This window comes from Gavialis gangeticus, unplaced genomic scaffold (genome assembly GCF_001723915.1).
Source record: "Gavialis gangeticus isolate Ggan-Ray unplaced genomic scaffold, GavGan_comp1, whole genome shotgun sequence".
Lineage (NCBI taxonomy): Eukaryota > Metazoa > Chordata > Crocodylia > Gavialidae > Gavialis > Gavialis gangeticus.
This window is the reverse complement of record NW_017728992.1, coordinates 50,445,425-50,461,306: the sequence shown is the minus strand read 5'-3', so window position 1 is coordinate 50,461,306 and position 15,882 is coordinate 50,445,425. Positions and strand designations below refer to the sequence as shown.

General features: G+C 43.8%; 1 protein-coding gene across 1 annotated transcript in view; it reads right to left on the bottom strand.

Moving 5' to 3' along the window:
• LY86 (lymphocyte antigen 86) overlaps positions 1–13,954 on the bottom strand; it is a 35,368-nt gene extending 21,414 nt beyond the window's left edge. The window contains exon 1 of the mRNA XM_019522196.1: positions 13,581–13,954. Within this exon, the coding sequence (XP_019377741.1) occupies positions 13,581–13,695 (115 nt within the window). The 5' untranslated portion in view covers positions 13,696–13,954. The remainder of the gene's footprint in view (positions 1–13,580) is intronic.
• Between the last annotated feature and the right edge of the window lie 1,928 nt (positions 13,955–15,882).

Below are 15,882 nucleotides of genomic sequence, written 5' to 3'. Positions count from 1 at the left end.
GTTTCTATCAAAAGTCTCAGATTATGCACATGGATTTCAATGTGTACCCTCTAATGACCCTCCCTCTTGGAGTTTGTCTTCACTACAAAACCTTACCATATACAGCTTCAGTTGTGAGGAATTAAGCTATCTGACACAATGCTGACTGCGACTCTGATTTTAGTGTAGACCAAAAGAAAATTTGAGTAACTCCATGCCAGGTAATGGTGATTTAATTCTGTATAACTATGTAACTGAAAATGTTTAATGAAGACTTAATCATGATAGCTTGCTGAAAAAACACACGTCCTGGACGATGTTAACCTCAAGAGTTCTGGTCAGCACTGAGTTTCCTCACTTGAATCTGCAAGTGCGGACAGGGATTTCACTTAGCTCGGCGCTTTAAAAGGTAGGACAGAATTGCTGTTAGTTTTATTTCCAAAACTCTGTACTGTTTTCATTTACTGAGGAATCCCAATCATGATGGGATGGTAGGAGTGCCATGGCTAATGGAACTTCAAACTCCATGAGGCTGCCCAGGACTGGTGTGCCTTGTTGCAAATGGCATAGATGTTTTGCTTTAATATCCAGCTCCAGCTCCTGAAGGCAAGTGATGATTTGAGAATTTTATTTTCAAGAAGTGAACATTAATAGCCCTTAAAATATTGGTTCTCAAACTTTTTAGATTCAAGACACTCCTCCATAACTTTTTGGAATTTAGTGGCACACTGTTTAAAGACTAATTTATTAATAATAATGTAATAATAAATAATAATATCTTCTTTCACTCCCTTTACCCTTAAAAGGAACTCACTGAGAGCATGGTAGGGGCCATGCATGGCTCTTGGTTCTGGCAGGGGCTGCTATAGGTATGGCAGATTGGGGTGAGTCATTAGGCAGCTGAGAGTAATGTCCAGGGCACCCTGAAAGAGGCAGCTTTTCCTGAAGGGAATGGAAGGGGGTGACATTGATTGCTGGTGCCAAACAAAGGCATACCACACAGTTTCCTTTGTCTGCCCCCTTCCTGTCCTCAGTCCGTACTTGAGGGAGTGGGCATAGGCTGCCCTACCACTAAGGCTGCTCCTCCAGGGACTTGAATGCAGGTGACGAGAGCCACGATTCCCCCCTGCAACCTCTCCCACCAGTTCCAAAGCATAGAAACAGCAGTAGAAAGAGCTTGGCCCCAGATGCACTCACTGGCCCATAGCAAAGCACACTGCTCATAGTGTAGGAGGCAGTCAACACAGGGGCTGACGGTGGCAGGGGCTGTGCTTTTCAGCTTGGCTTGTTCCCCTGCTCCTGGAGCTGGTTGGAGGGGCCACAGGAAATGGCACCGGGAGATTTGGGTAGACACAGGACACCTGATGTGTGGGGAAGCCAGTGTTTACCTCCTCTCACAGGGGTGGGCTCTGTGACAGCTTTCAAAAGATCTTGCAGCTCCTTGGATGCCATATCACCCAAGTTGAGAATCACTGCTTAAAAATATGCATGCCACCTATAGATCAAGGGCCCAGAAAACCAATGAAAATAACTTAAAATGTAATTTTTGCAAAAGAGATAATTAAATTTAAACTCATTTCTCACACTCTCTCAGACTACTAATGAATATTAAATACTAAATATTTTTGGTGTTGGTAGTCCTGTAAATAGCATATATGTATGCCAGAAGTAGATAAAACTATAGGCAGTCTAGGCCCATGCCAGTGGACCTCAGGTCTTGGAGTCATGTGACAACACAATCTCATTAAATTATTTAAAAAGAAGGCATTTCCAGCTCTCAATATTACAAATTAAACACTGAAATTACAAGCTACTTGTAACCTGTGCAATAGCATCAGAATTGGCCAATGTTTGGTTACAGTAACTGAGAGGTATGAACTTCTGCATGTACTTTAATGGGGTTACCTGGTCATCCACACTAGCTGCAGTGTCTGGGCCTTCATTACTCATTTAGTCCTAGAACAGAACCAGGGGTTGCTATAAAGTGTCCTGGTATTAGATCTGGTCTGTGTTCTGCCTGGCAAGTTTTACTGCTTGTTACTCACAACAGTAGTTGCCTGCATATAAGGAAACTAAATGGCCCCATTTTGCCGGGGCCAGTTGACATCAGTCATAAGAGTGCAGCAGTTTGTTATAATTGGAATGGTGTTTCCCTCTGTTAAGGAAATGGCTAAGAGTGGTCCTCCCATCTAATGAAAAGATGGCCAGCATCTGGGATTCATTTTGTGGTAGTTCTTCAAATGACTAGCTTTGGGATTCATTATATATCTAATCAGAAACTATCTTGAACCTGAGAGTAATGTCCAGGGCACCTTGCTATGTAAAACATTCGAAACCTCAGTCTTTCAGCTGTCTGGATGGCCACTATGTTGTTGCTGCTTTATGTGGATGTAACTCCACTGGCTCACACAGAGCTGAATGACATAGTCTGTCTTCCAGGTGTCCTCTGAACAAAGAAAGTTGTCCTTTTCTGTGACTATCCCAGATGTTCCTGGGAAGTGATGTTATATCAACCAGAGAACCCCATCTTCTCCATAAAAAGCCCTCCTTTGTGGCTCTTACATTAACTGCATCAGGTCATTAATACATGGGAAACTTTTATATGAAAATAAGGTTTATTTTATTTTATTTTTAGTGAGATTGTGCAACCGGGAATAATGAGACCAACCATTTTTCCTTGGACTGTCTATAGATAATCAACCTTCTTGGCAGACATGTCACAAATTAGCCCCCCACTGTCCCTAAGTGCTACTCCCATCCCCTTCCCCTGCCTGACTGGCTGCTCTGCTTTCTGTTCTCTGCTCTGTGCTCCCTGCCTGATTTGCTGTTCTCCTTTTTTGCTCCCTGTTCTACTTGCTGCTGTGTTGACTGTCCCTTCCCTGATCTTCCCTGTGTCGCACACAAAGGCTGCCCATGTCACTTGGGGCATGTGCCACAAGTTAGTCACCCCTGCTATAGATCAGGGTTTGGAAACCTTTATATTATTGTATGAAAATTACCTTTTTTGTTATGAAGAAAATGTATGACTACAAGATTTAAAAGAAGTAGGAAAAAAGCAAGGAAGGGCATCTTAATGACTGAGATTAATTCTTTCAACATCATTCCCACTAATAAATAAACATAAAAACGATTAAGGTTTAAAAATCCATAAACTGAGCCAAATGTTTTTGGGTAAAGACCATCACCGTACCATTTGAACTCTGAAAGTTACTACCACTTGATACGGTTTCTGAAAAGAGATGAGGAATAAAATCATAGCTACATGAAAAATGATGCAGGAAACAAAGAAAGTATTAGTCTTCTGGCATGGGGTAGAAAGTGACATTGAATTTCTATTTAAATCTCAAACAGGGGGACAAGCACCCTCCAGGAAAGATTTTTTTGTGCCAAATATGATAATTACACAAGCAACCCTCTGATACAAGAGGTATGTCCTATGGCTCACAGACAGCTCGCTTCCTATGGGACTCTCTGGTGTGGACTGAGCAAGAAAATAGAAAGTTTAAATTGAGGTTAACAGGCAGAGTAAATTATGATAATGATCATCGTATGGGGAACTTGCTTGATATTGCTGCCATGAGCCAGTAAGGGATTAGGCAGCAGTATTCTAATCTAAACATATCTTTAGTTTTCCAGAACCTGAACTCAGAAATATCTGTATCAAAACTTAACCTTTTTGCACTTCTGGAACAGGAATAAATTAGGCCAGAGAGGCTTCCAAATGAAGACTCCAGCATCTTTTCGATAGAGCAATTAAAAACGTTTTCAAGGGAAACTCTCTAGTTCTTTGAGTGTTTGCCCATTAGCAATCTATACAACAAAAGATCAGTGGGGAGCTGATATCATGTGGCTTTGAATAATTTAGATCCAAAAGCAATTGCAGGAGACTGCTTGAGGAAAATAAATAAATAAATATGAAGCATCTGGCTCAATCTAGCTGCCAAAAAACAATGAGTAATGGAGAAAGATCCGTCTTCTACCAAGTGCATCAGTTAACAGTTACTCTGACGATGCATGAGACAAGCTTCTTTCTTCCCCCAAACTTCCCTCCAGCAGATTATCTCCCTGCTTCCCTTAATTAAAAAGATACACAGGCATACACACAAAGCAAATTGGCAAACTGATTTTAATGTGGAAAGGTGCAGAACGCAGGAAGTAGAGTTAAATAAAGTAAAGGTTGTTGCAGTGGAGATCTATCGATACTGTCTGCAGATTGATACTAACAAGTCACTGAAGGTGGTTTCTTTGGCTCAGAAATAGACATTGTATAACTGACTCCCAAGAAGCCTGTCCACACCTCTAGCAAAGACATTTTAGAAATGGCATGAGTACCTGATGTGGGGTCCACTAAGATTATCTATTCAGAACTACATAGTTAGTTTAACAACACAAACAAAAATAGAATATGTCAAGTGATGCCCTGATGGTGATCTATCCAGACCACCAACCCCTATGGTTGACTCGTTAGCATTGCAAACTAACCAATAATGCAGGTTTAACAGGAAGGTGTCTATCTTAACACTCTGAGGCTCCATAGACCAGATTCTGATTTCAGTTATAGTTAAATAGCTTTATTGACTAGTGATTGTTTTAACTGAGATCAAAATCCACTCCAACAAATTTGGGGAAAATGCAGTATAATCTGAGAGTTCATCCAACTTTAGTTTTAATCTAATGAAAGGTCATAACAGAGTATATAATATCACAGCCTTCTTAGGGCCCTACACTGTTAGATTATGGATGTTCTCATAGAAATCAGTTGGCCTCTAGGTTTAACATGGTGATATGTAAAGGATCACTATAGACTTACACCAAAGCTTGATTTGACACATTTAAAAATTGATAGCTGAATGACTGCCAAAGAAGTCTGAAAATTTTGTTATTTTGCTTACTGAACTTGAAAGAACGTTTATGTTTATTTTTCCTCTCTGCTGAAGTTTGTAGTTCTTGGATATTGGGCCAAATATGATTCAAACAAAAAATTCATAAAAAGCTAAATATGAACTGGAAAATAAGGTTGACGGTTATAGGTTGCACAGATGGAATAGAGCGGGGGAAAAAGGCAGGGGGTGTTGCTCTCTATCTTAAGGAGCAATATAAATCTTTTATAATCAAGGTGGGATCAGAGGAGGGCCAAACTGAGGTACTGTGGGTTGGGATACAAAGGGGTTGGGAGAAAAGCACTTGGTAGTGGCGGTTTACTATAGACCATCACACCAGGAGGATAAATTAGACCTGGAATTCTCCAGGCAGCTCTCAGAGGCCATATGGTCGAGAGAGATGGTTGTCGTGGGTGACCTAAACTACCCTGACATCTGCTGGGAGGAGCAGTCAGCTAGATGGAACCATTCATGTAGGTTCTTAACCTGCATACAGGACCTTCACCTAATGCAGGAGGTATACAATCCCACTATGGGGAATGCCTTGCCGGACTTGGTGTTGGCTATGGGGGACGACCTGGTGGCAGATCTGCAGGTACAAGGTAACCTAGGGGATAGTGACCATTAATTGATTGAATTCACTATCTAGTGAAGTGTGGTAAAAATTACCAGGAGGGCAGAAGCTAGACTTCAGAAAGGCTGATTTCAGGATGCTTAGGAGATTAGTTAGTGGGGCATTAAAGTCCAAGAGCATTAACAAAGTGGGGTCCAGGAAGGGCGGTCATTCCTCAAGGAAGCAATCCTTTGGGCACAGAAGGAGACAATCCCACTGTATAGAAAAGGGCAAAGGGGCCAAGAAGCCCTTTTGGCTAAACAGGGAAATCCAGGAAAGCCTAAGGGCAAAAACAGGGGCAGACAGGCTGTGGAAGTAGGGGGTAGCTATCAAGGAGGAGTATACCTCCTTGGCTCACACTTGCAGAGAATCAGGTAGGGAGGTCAAAGCATCATTAGAACTTAAGCTGGCAAAAAAAATTAAGGACAACAAAAAGTCCTTCTGCAGGTATATAGGGCGCAAAAAGAGGGTGCAGGGCAGCATAGGACCCCTGCAGGATATACTAGGGCAGTTGGTGACAGATAGGAGGGACAAAGCAGAGCTCTTCAATTAGTTTTTTGCCTCTGTATTCTTGAGCATGGATCTAGACAAATCTCCCAAATGCATTACAGGTAGAAGCAGAAGAAACACCAGCTCACCTACTGTCAGTGCTGACCTGATAAAGAGACACTTGGAGGGGCTGGGTGTGTTTAAGTCAGCAGGACTGGATGAGCTGGTCCAAGGGTGCTGAAAGAATTAGCCAGTGTCATAGCAGAGCCACTGGCACGGCTGTTTGAGCACTCGTGGTGCTCAGGTGAGGTCCCAGGAAAAGGGACGATGTGGTCCTTATTTTCAAGAAGAGGAGGAAGGAGGATCTGGGTAACTATAGACTGGTTAGTCTCACCTCTATCCTTGGGAAAACCCTTAAAAAAATTACCAAGGAACACATTTGTAGGAGTTCAGCGGATAATATAATGCTGAAGGGCAACCAGCATGGATTCGTTGCAGGTAGATCCTGCCTGACTAACCTTGTTTCTTTCTATGACCAGGTTACTAAATGCTTAGATGCAGGAGTCAAGGTAGATGTCATCTACTTGGACTTTAACAAGGCCTTTGACACGCTATCCCACCCTATTCTCATAAACAAATTGAATGGCTGTGCTATAGACGATTACACAGTCATGTGGGTGGCAAGTTGTCTTAAGGTTCATACCCAGAAAGTAGTTGTGGACAGGTCAGTATTGACCTGGAAAGATGTGGGCAGTGGGGTCCTCCTAGGCTTGGTCCTTGGGCTGTTGCTGTTTATCATCTTCATCAGTGACCTGGATGAGGATGTGCAAAGCACTCTATCCAAATTTGCTGATGACTCAAAACTATGGGGCGAAGTAAACATACTGATGGGAAGAAACTGAATCCAGGTGGACCTGGACAGGTTAGAGAAGTGGGCAGGGAACAATAGGGTGCAGTTCAACAAGGACAAGTGTAAGGTTCTGCACCTAGGGAGAGGGAATCACCAGCATACCTATAGGCTAGGGGATGGCCTTCTTAGCAGCACAGCAGTGGAAAGAGATCTTGGAGTCGTTGTCGACTCCAAGATGAATATGAGTTGTCAATGTGACGAAGTAATTAGCAGAGCTAAGAGCACTTTGTCATGCATTACTAGGTACGTCACGAACAGGTCCAGGGAGGTGATGCTTCCCCTCTATGCAGTACTGCTCAGGCCCCAGATGGAGTACTGCGTCCAGTTCTGGGTGCAGCAATTCAAGAGGGATGTGGATAACCTTCAGAGGGTCCAGAGGAGGGCCACTTGTATGGTTAGAGGCCTGCAGGGAAAGACTGAGGGACCTGGACCTTTTCAGCCTCTGCAAGACAAGGCTGAGGGGAGATCTTGTGGCAGTATACAAACTCACCAGGTGGGGACAGCAGGGAATAGGAGGTGCTCTGTTTACCAGGGCAGCCTTTGGAACAACCAGGAACAACAGCCACATGCTGATAGAGAGCAGATGTAGGTTGGACATCAGAAAGAACTTCTTCACTGTAAGGGTTGCCAGAATCTGGCACGGGCTTCCAAGGCAAGTGGTGCTTTTCCCTACCTTGGGGGTCTTCAAGAAGAGACTGGACAAACACCTGGCTGGGGTCACATGACCCCAGAGCTTTTTCTTGCAGGGGATTGGACATGATCCATTGAGGGCCCTTCCAATCCTAGCATCTATGAATCTATAAGCTTCTCAACCAAACACTTTTCCAATAGCCCTGCCCTCACCTTCTCTCCCTCTTCCCCCACCTTGGGCTTGATCATACTGTATGAAGTCTGGGTTTCTTTCAAGATGTCATTCCAATACTTCCTACTGTAGATCACTCCTCCATATATCAGGAGGCACTACTTCACGGTCAGGGTGGCTAGGGTCTGGAACCAACTTCCAAGAGAAGTGGTGCAGGCTCCTACCCTGGGGTCTTTAAGAGGAGGTTAGATGAACACCTTGCTGGGGTCGTTTGACCCCAGTACTATTTCCTGCCATGGCAGGGGGTCGGACTAGATGATCTACTCAGGTCCCTTCCGACCTTAGAAACTGTGAAACTATATGCACTCACTGTACATACTCTTCTACATACTCAAAGTAAGGTCTTCAGTAATTGATGCAGGTCTATCTAGATCAATTCCAGTACCATCCAAAGAGTGTTCAGATTACAAGTGAATTCCAGGAGACTTAATAACTTTTTTCCCATTCACTAGAAATTTTCATTTTCAGGTAGTAGGCAGCTATGAGGTACCAAATAACCTTGTCTAGATTTAAGGGCTTTTTATTAATCAGTGGAGGATATATGTTTAAGTCAGTTACCTAAACCTAGCAGTCTCCCAGTGTTGATGCCAAAACATGATAAGAATACACATACTGTCTTCTGGGCATGTACCTAATTATAAAACTCTTCAAGAGACAGGATTGTCAAAATACCTAGAAAATACTTTCTATTCCTCAGCTACATATAGCGGAACGTGTTTGCTGCAGTCTCTGAGGAAGGCACCACTGGAGCACTTCAACTTAAGAGTATTTTCGGGGCTAATTAACACAAACTGACACAATTAAACTAATATAAATGCTTCATCAGCAGCCAGTGGGGCGGCATCAAAGAATTATGCTCCATCAGCTTTGATTACATGCACTTTCAAAGTAGAAACAAGACACTTGAATAGCACTGAACTGCTATGAGCACTTAACTGTATAACCTTCCCACTTTCCTCTTCCCAGAGAATTGCCTTTTAAAATGTAATTGAAAAGATCAAAAGAGTTTTTGCATGCATCACTGTGAAATTAGAAGGGGCAGATATAATTTTTTTTTGTAGTGAATTCCTGCCATATCTGTAGATAAATTTGTAAGTTATGTTTTTTTCTCAATTAGCAAAATACAGTTAAAAATACAATAGTCCCATATGTTTATTTGCCTGCCTTATGGAGATTAGGGCCAGGTCCAGACAAGTGCAGATGTGCGGTACACCTGTCTGCGCTGCCGCACACTGCATATGCAAACATGCCCCATGCTGCTATCTTGCAGTGTGTGTGTGTGTGTGTGGCCGGAGGGGGTGGTGGGGAGGGGTGTTGACCCCAGGAGATCCTGGAGTCAAAAAAACCCATGGCAAAAAAAAAAAGGTAGTGCAAGTGGTGGCAGTGCATGGCACCCCAAACTGGAGCCTGGCTGGCTGCAGCCACACTCTGGCTGCAGGCCAGGCTCCCAGCTGCAGGAGCACTATGGCTGCAGTTCCCCAAGCCCCCTAGGACCTCAGGCAAGGCTGCTGGGGCCAGCACGGTTGCTGGCCCCAGCCTCCGCTACCCCACCCAGGGTAATGTGCCTTGAGTCAGAGGGTGCCGCTGCTCCTTTTCCTCAGAGAAACAAATGTCCATGCTTGTGTGGGCACAGCCTAGAAGGGCTTGTTAGGTTATGTGTTTTATTGAACTAGCTACATCGTTGGAAGACATCTTAGACAAACTTCTGGGGACAACATACTCTTCCTCAGCTTTGGGAGGGTACAACCTAACTCAAATACCAGGAAAAACAATTATTTTTGCTTAACTCTGTTACATAAATAGTCACTTTTTGAGGCATATGTTATCTGCCTTGAGCCCAGTGGTGGATTATAATTTATTGGGGCCCTGGGCAAACGGACAATTGGAGGCTCCCCACCAGGTGAAGTCAGGTTCCTTCTGTGCCTGGCAGGGAGCTGCGGCTAGGTCCTCCCATGCAGTACCAACTGTGGGGCCTCCTGGCAACACAGCCCTGGGAAGCAATCGCCACCTGCACGGAGTCCCACTCTTGCACCCTAGCCTCTGGCCCTGGCCCACCTGGAGGGGGAGGCACATGCTGCCTGCTTCAGTTGCCTGTGCCCAGGATGCCTGCCTGGGCAATGCTGCCCCTGGCACCCTAGGGGCCCCTGCTTGGCAGGCCCCTGGGCCCAGGCCCTGCTGACCCATGTGTTAATCCACCCCTGTTTGGGCCAAATTTACCCAAGTCCCCTGATGCCAAGAAAGCTCTTGGTGCTGGTACTCTCTCAGTCTTCTGTAATGTGACCATTTACTTTATCAAAATGGGGAGTGAGTCAACTGACTCTTCCAGTTATTTGATGAAACTGCGGTATCACTTAGGCATTTGGTTAAAGGCCTTAAAATATTCTTGAGCTCCTAACCTACTTTTCCTAAATATTTTTATAAAAATGGGATTACTTTAGACTTGGGTATCTGAGCATGAGTAATTAGTGGACTGTGACTAATCCGGTGGATGGCATTTAGTTCTTCTCACACATTATGTATATCCGTGGGAATTCTGGGAGTGATGTTTAGCCCCATGCTTCCAGAGACTCAAGCCAGTCTCTGTAGTTAAGGAGCAGAATGCAACCTAGTGTGGGAGCAGACGAACCTATATTTGCCTATTGTGTGGTTCTTATGCCATCCTCTGAAGCAACTGTTTTTGGCAATTGTCAAAGACAGGATGCTGGACAAGATGGACTTCTGGGGGCATGGTAGGAGCCTCCAAAGGGTTGGGGCAGTAGGAGAGTTAGGTGCCTTTGAAAGGTGATTCAGAGAACCTGGAGGCACCTAGATTTAGCATACAGGAAATGCTGAGCACTGGGGCATGTCCCAGAAACCACCCCTTTGGAGCTTAGGTGTTTGGTTCAAGGCTGCATTTCTGAGGTGCCTTTGGCCATTAAGGGAGCAAAGCATCCTGGTGGTGCTCATGTCCACTTTTGGCATAATAGGCCACTAGTTAAATTGGGACAGTTGGTTTATAGGCTGTCATCTTCCTAAGGGGGATTCAAACCTGTATCTTCCACTTCTGGGAGCCATACCCTATTCATCAAGTTTTAGAATAATTTGGATGGAGGCCAACTGTGAAATATCTTCACCCCCAGTAGTTGTATATCACAGTGGAAAAAAAATATATGCTCTGAGCTTTTTTTGCTTTCTTTTGTGATTGTGCTTGAGAAGCTAGCATTTGACTCTCTCCTATATATTGCTCATGGATGCAATTGTTTTATACTAAATACAAGAAACTTGTCCTCTCTAAAGAGAGAAAAGATGGGTTTGCCAGCTTTTGATTCAGTTCTCAAACCTTGAAGGATTTATGCAGGTTTTTTGGTCTTGTGTAAAGTAGCAAGGTAATATGTTGAACGTTAATATTATATAGGGCTCCCCTAAGGGCCTAGCTAGACATCTGTGGCTGTAGTGCCTCTTTATTTTCTGTGTACTTCATCTTTACATTCCTAAGCATGTCACATGTATGAAGAGTTCAGCCACCATGTTCTCTCAACTCTGTCAGAAGTGACCAAAAAAGTGTCTACATTTTTGTTAAAAATTTCAAAGAAAACCATATTGTGGAGGGGGTCCAGAGGAGGGCCACTTGCATGATCAGGGGGCAGCAGGGCAGGCCATATGAGGAGAGGCTATGGGACCTGAACCTGCTCAGCCTCCAAAAGAGAAGGCTGAGGGGGATCTAGTGGCCTGTTACAAACTAGTCAGAGGGGACCAGCAGGCACTGGGCAAGTCCCTGTTCCCCTGAGCACTACCAGGAGTGACCAGGAATAACGCTCACAAGCTGGCAGAGGGTAGATTTAGGCTAGACATCAGAAGGCACTACTTCATGGTCAGGGCGGCTAGGATCTGGAACCTACTTCCAAGAGAAGTGGTGCTGGCTCCTGCCCTGGGGGTCTTTAAGAGGAGGCTAGATGTATACCTTCCTGCCATGGCAGGGGGTCGGACTAGATGATCTAGCAGATGCATGACAGACAGAACCAAGGAGGTGATACTTTCCCTCTATTGGGCACTGGTCAGACTGCAGTTGGAGTACTGCGGCCAGTTTTGGGCGCCACACTTCAAGAGGGATGTGGATAACCTGGAGAGGGTCCAGAGAAGGGCCACTTGGATGGTTAAGGGCTTGCAGGCCAAGCCCTACGAGGAGAGACTAGGGCACCTGGACCTCTGCAGCCTCCGCAAGAGAAGGTTGAGAGGCAACCTTGTGGCTGCCTATAAATTCATCATGGGGGTGCAGAAGGGAATTGGTGAGGCTCTACTCACCAAGGTGCTCCTGGGGGTTGCAAGAAATAATGGCCATAAGCTAGCAGAGAGCAGATTTAGACTGGACATTAGGAAGAACTTCTTCACAGTTAGAGTGGCCAAAATCTGAAATGGGCTCCCAAGGGTGGTGGTGCTCTCCCCTACCCTGGGGGTCTTCAAGAGGAGGTTAGATAGGCATCTGGCTGGGGTCATCTGAACCCAACACACTTTCCTGCCTATGCAGGGGGTCGGACTTGATGATCTATTGAGGTCCCTTCTGACCTGAACATCTATGAATCTATGGTGGCTACCAGTGGTCTCTGGAAAATAATTTGGAAACCAGTAGGAACCATACATACAAATGTATGTTTTGGCTAATCTGTGGGTGGGAGTGGTCATTAGGAATCACTGACCAAGTGACTGACATGCCTAACAAATAACTCTTGTCATTTAAATCAACACAGAATTTAGCAGAAAGACTCCATGTAAAGTCAGCAACATGTTAGGGGGGAGGGCAATTAATTTGCATAAGGAATTCTTGCTAAAATAAAGGTAATAGCAAAGCTTTCACTAGACATCAAATGAAAATTTTCCTAATACAGTAGATCCACTTATAATATGCGCAGCCAGAATTAGTTCTCGTAGGAATAGACTGGTAAAGAATTTCATTACAAATATTTATATACTCCCCTTGCCCCTTGCTGGTTTTATTTTAATGGATGTGCAAAGCTGTATGAGAGCTATGGGGAAGAAAAAGCCCGGTGGGGAACCCATTGTATCTGGATGAATTGGAAAAACAAACTCTAGGGTGCTCATTTGCTATGAATCACTTTTCACATCACGTGCGTAAAATGAATGAGGTGTCTGTGAATCTAATTCCCTTTGTCCCAGTTGTAAAACAGATCAGAACAATAGGAGAGGCACAAGGCCAGCAAAGCAATGGAGTTGAAAAGGAAGCACCATTTAGTGAATTCATTTTCAGTTATTTCAGTGCTGTTTGCTCTTTTTCTTTTTGGCTGATTTCAAGAACAAACAGAACTACAGTCCACAGGAAATGCCTCTGGTAGCTGCATCTGCTGCAGGCTCGCTATAAGCTTGGTGGCAGCTTCTGACAACATGATTCCTTGCTAGTATCACATGGGGTCCCTTGTCACTAACTAGGGGGAACAGAAAACATGCACCTCCACTGCCAAATCTTACCTTAGGAAAACAATAGATCAGAACAATGCCTCTGAATCACAGGACAGGTATAGCACATAAAGATTGAGATCCTTTTTTTCCTGGCTTCAAGATAAAATCTTAGTTGCACGGTCCTTTTATGCCTCTATTTTTGGCAACTATGTATTAATCCAAGTTAGGTGAATTTACATGCTTTTTTCCTTTCCTGGTCACAGCAGGATTGTGGACTTTTTATGAAAACCCTCCTCCTTCCCTCGAAGGTGTATGAACATTCCAACTAGAAAAACCGGGCTTGCTCAGAAATTTAACCCCTTTGTTCATCATCTCAAATAGAAACTTTCCCTGCTATGGGAAATAGCTTTACTGATACTGTATAAAGAAGAAGAAATGGAATTTTAAAAATCTCACCACAACTTCTGTAATCTATTTCCAAATCGTCCTCCTTGCAGATTGTGTGCGTGGGCCATTCTGTGCTGAGATTGGGATACAGCAGGACTAGCAGGAGAAAGACTGCATTAACCATCTTCAGGGTGGCAGTGGAGCAGGGAATTTTTTCTTTCTTGCTTGCTCTTTCAGTTATTAGCGAGCCCTGGAATGCAGGTTTTCACTTCTTTTTTCCAGTGTGTCTGACCACTCTAAGAAGTTCCAACAGTAATGCCTGCACAAGGACAAAATGATCCAATACCTGCTCACAGTTTAAAGTGATGTAGTATCAACAAGTAGCTAATCAGAATTCTGAGCGAGCTGTTTCCCTTGCGTTCAGACTTCTGCTTTCTGTTTCATGTTAGTTTAAACCAATGACGGATGACCTAATAAGACCCAATCACTGAAAATGCTGCACTCCACAGCCTTGATTCTTTCTAGATGGGAAAGTATTTAATTTTTTCTTCTCCCTACCAGTTTCCACTCTCATGTTGCAGTCAAAACACCTGGGCCTGGAGATTAGACAAGAGTGTCTTGGCCCTTTAGGTCACAACATACTGTAAGTCAAATTCTCCTGCTCTTATTCACATCAAGTAACACATTATTTTAAGAGTAGCCACTTTAATTCCTATATTATAGCAATGTGTTTCTTTGCTAAAGAAAACAGAATTTTATTTGGTAAAGTTGATTCCCTGGGTGTCTGAGTCTTAGGAAACTTCTGAAGGAAACTTTAGAAATTAATCATAATTTTTACCAGAGCCAAAAATAATTTCAGGTATTCAATGAGAACTGATCTTCCAAGTCCTCATTTAATTATTCTTGGCATCACACTTATTAACAATCTTCCTCTGCCTTTCTTGTAAGCCAGGACTCTGGCTATTTCTGCATATGTACTGGCTGTATACTTGCACACTACTGACAACTTAAAAACTGTGTTGTTCTTTCAGATATGTAAATTGGCAATTGTTACAGACACTGAAGAACACAGGGAGGAAGAAAAGGTTTCTTTAACACCAGCAAACTTCCCCTTTTGGGTTTCAGAACCAGGATTTTGAATTGGCTTTCAAAATACAGTTGCCACAGTAGTGGTGAGGTGATGTTGTTGCTGTGATGGTGCAGAAGAGATATGAGAGGCCAGAATTCTGGTGGGTGATATCTTTTCCTGGATCAACCTAATGGTTGGTATAGACATAGGTAAGCTTTCAGGTATCACTGTACCTTTCCTCATGACTCTTCAATAGAAGCAGATGCAGCTAAGCTAAATAGCAGATGAAACAAAAGCTTAAGTAGGGTCATTACCACCTGTGAAGTGCCTGGGTTAGGGAGTATCATTTTAATGGACCATGAAGTCTATGTTAAGTCCCTATGTTAAGTAAATTGCCACAGTAGGAATTTCTTGGACTAGAATATAATTGAAGAAAAAACAACAGGATAAACTCAGCCATGAAACAAGTAGTTGCAACTCCATTTGGTGGAACCAGGGGGGAAGCTGGCCTTAAATTGCTTGTTAGGAAAGGATAAAATGTTAGGCTGGTGGATCACCTCTTTCTCACTTTGGGTACTGCAAGGTGATCATTGTGTTAGATTAATGAAATGTGCCTTAAAACAGCGGCACACTGCTTTCAACAGTGTCTTCCACTCTGTCATGGAGTAGAACTGCAGCAGGAACAAAAATAAGCACACTTAGAAAACAAAAAAGCTCGCAATGACTGTATTAAGAAGCTAATACTTAACAATGGGAGCTCTTCTTGATTGGAATCCTATAGCAATAGGAGTTTTTCATTGAGTTCAGTGACCTCAATATTCTTTGTAGCAGCAGCAGAATGTTGTCGTAGCTGGTTTCTAGAGCTTGCAAACTCCAGTGCCATACCTCCTGCTTTGCCTTAATACTGTATTTACTCAAATCCAAGATGAGTTTTTTTCCCTCAGTCAATGCAGGAAAAACAAGCCTCATTTTTGGATTCAAATATTAGCGCTCTGGCTTTGCCCTGGGGTAGGAGCTGAAGCTGCTGCCACTGCTGCTTGGAGCCAGGGAGTCAGCAGCAATGCGGTGGGTAAGTGTAGGTCAGGGGCCAGGGCTAGGTTAAGGAAATAGCAGAAGTGAGGAATCAGGCCTGTTCGATGCACATAAAGTTGTGGGAATGAGCCCACAAAGAAACTGCAACCCCTTCCCCTATTACTGGAGAGTGTCACTATAGTTTCATAGTTTCTAGGGTCAGAAGGGACCCGAGTAAATCATCTAGTCCGACCCCCTGCCATCTCAGGAAAGGTTACTGGGGTCAAACAA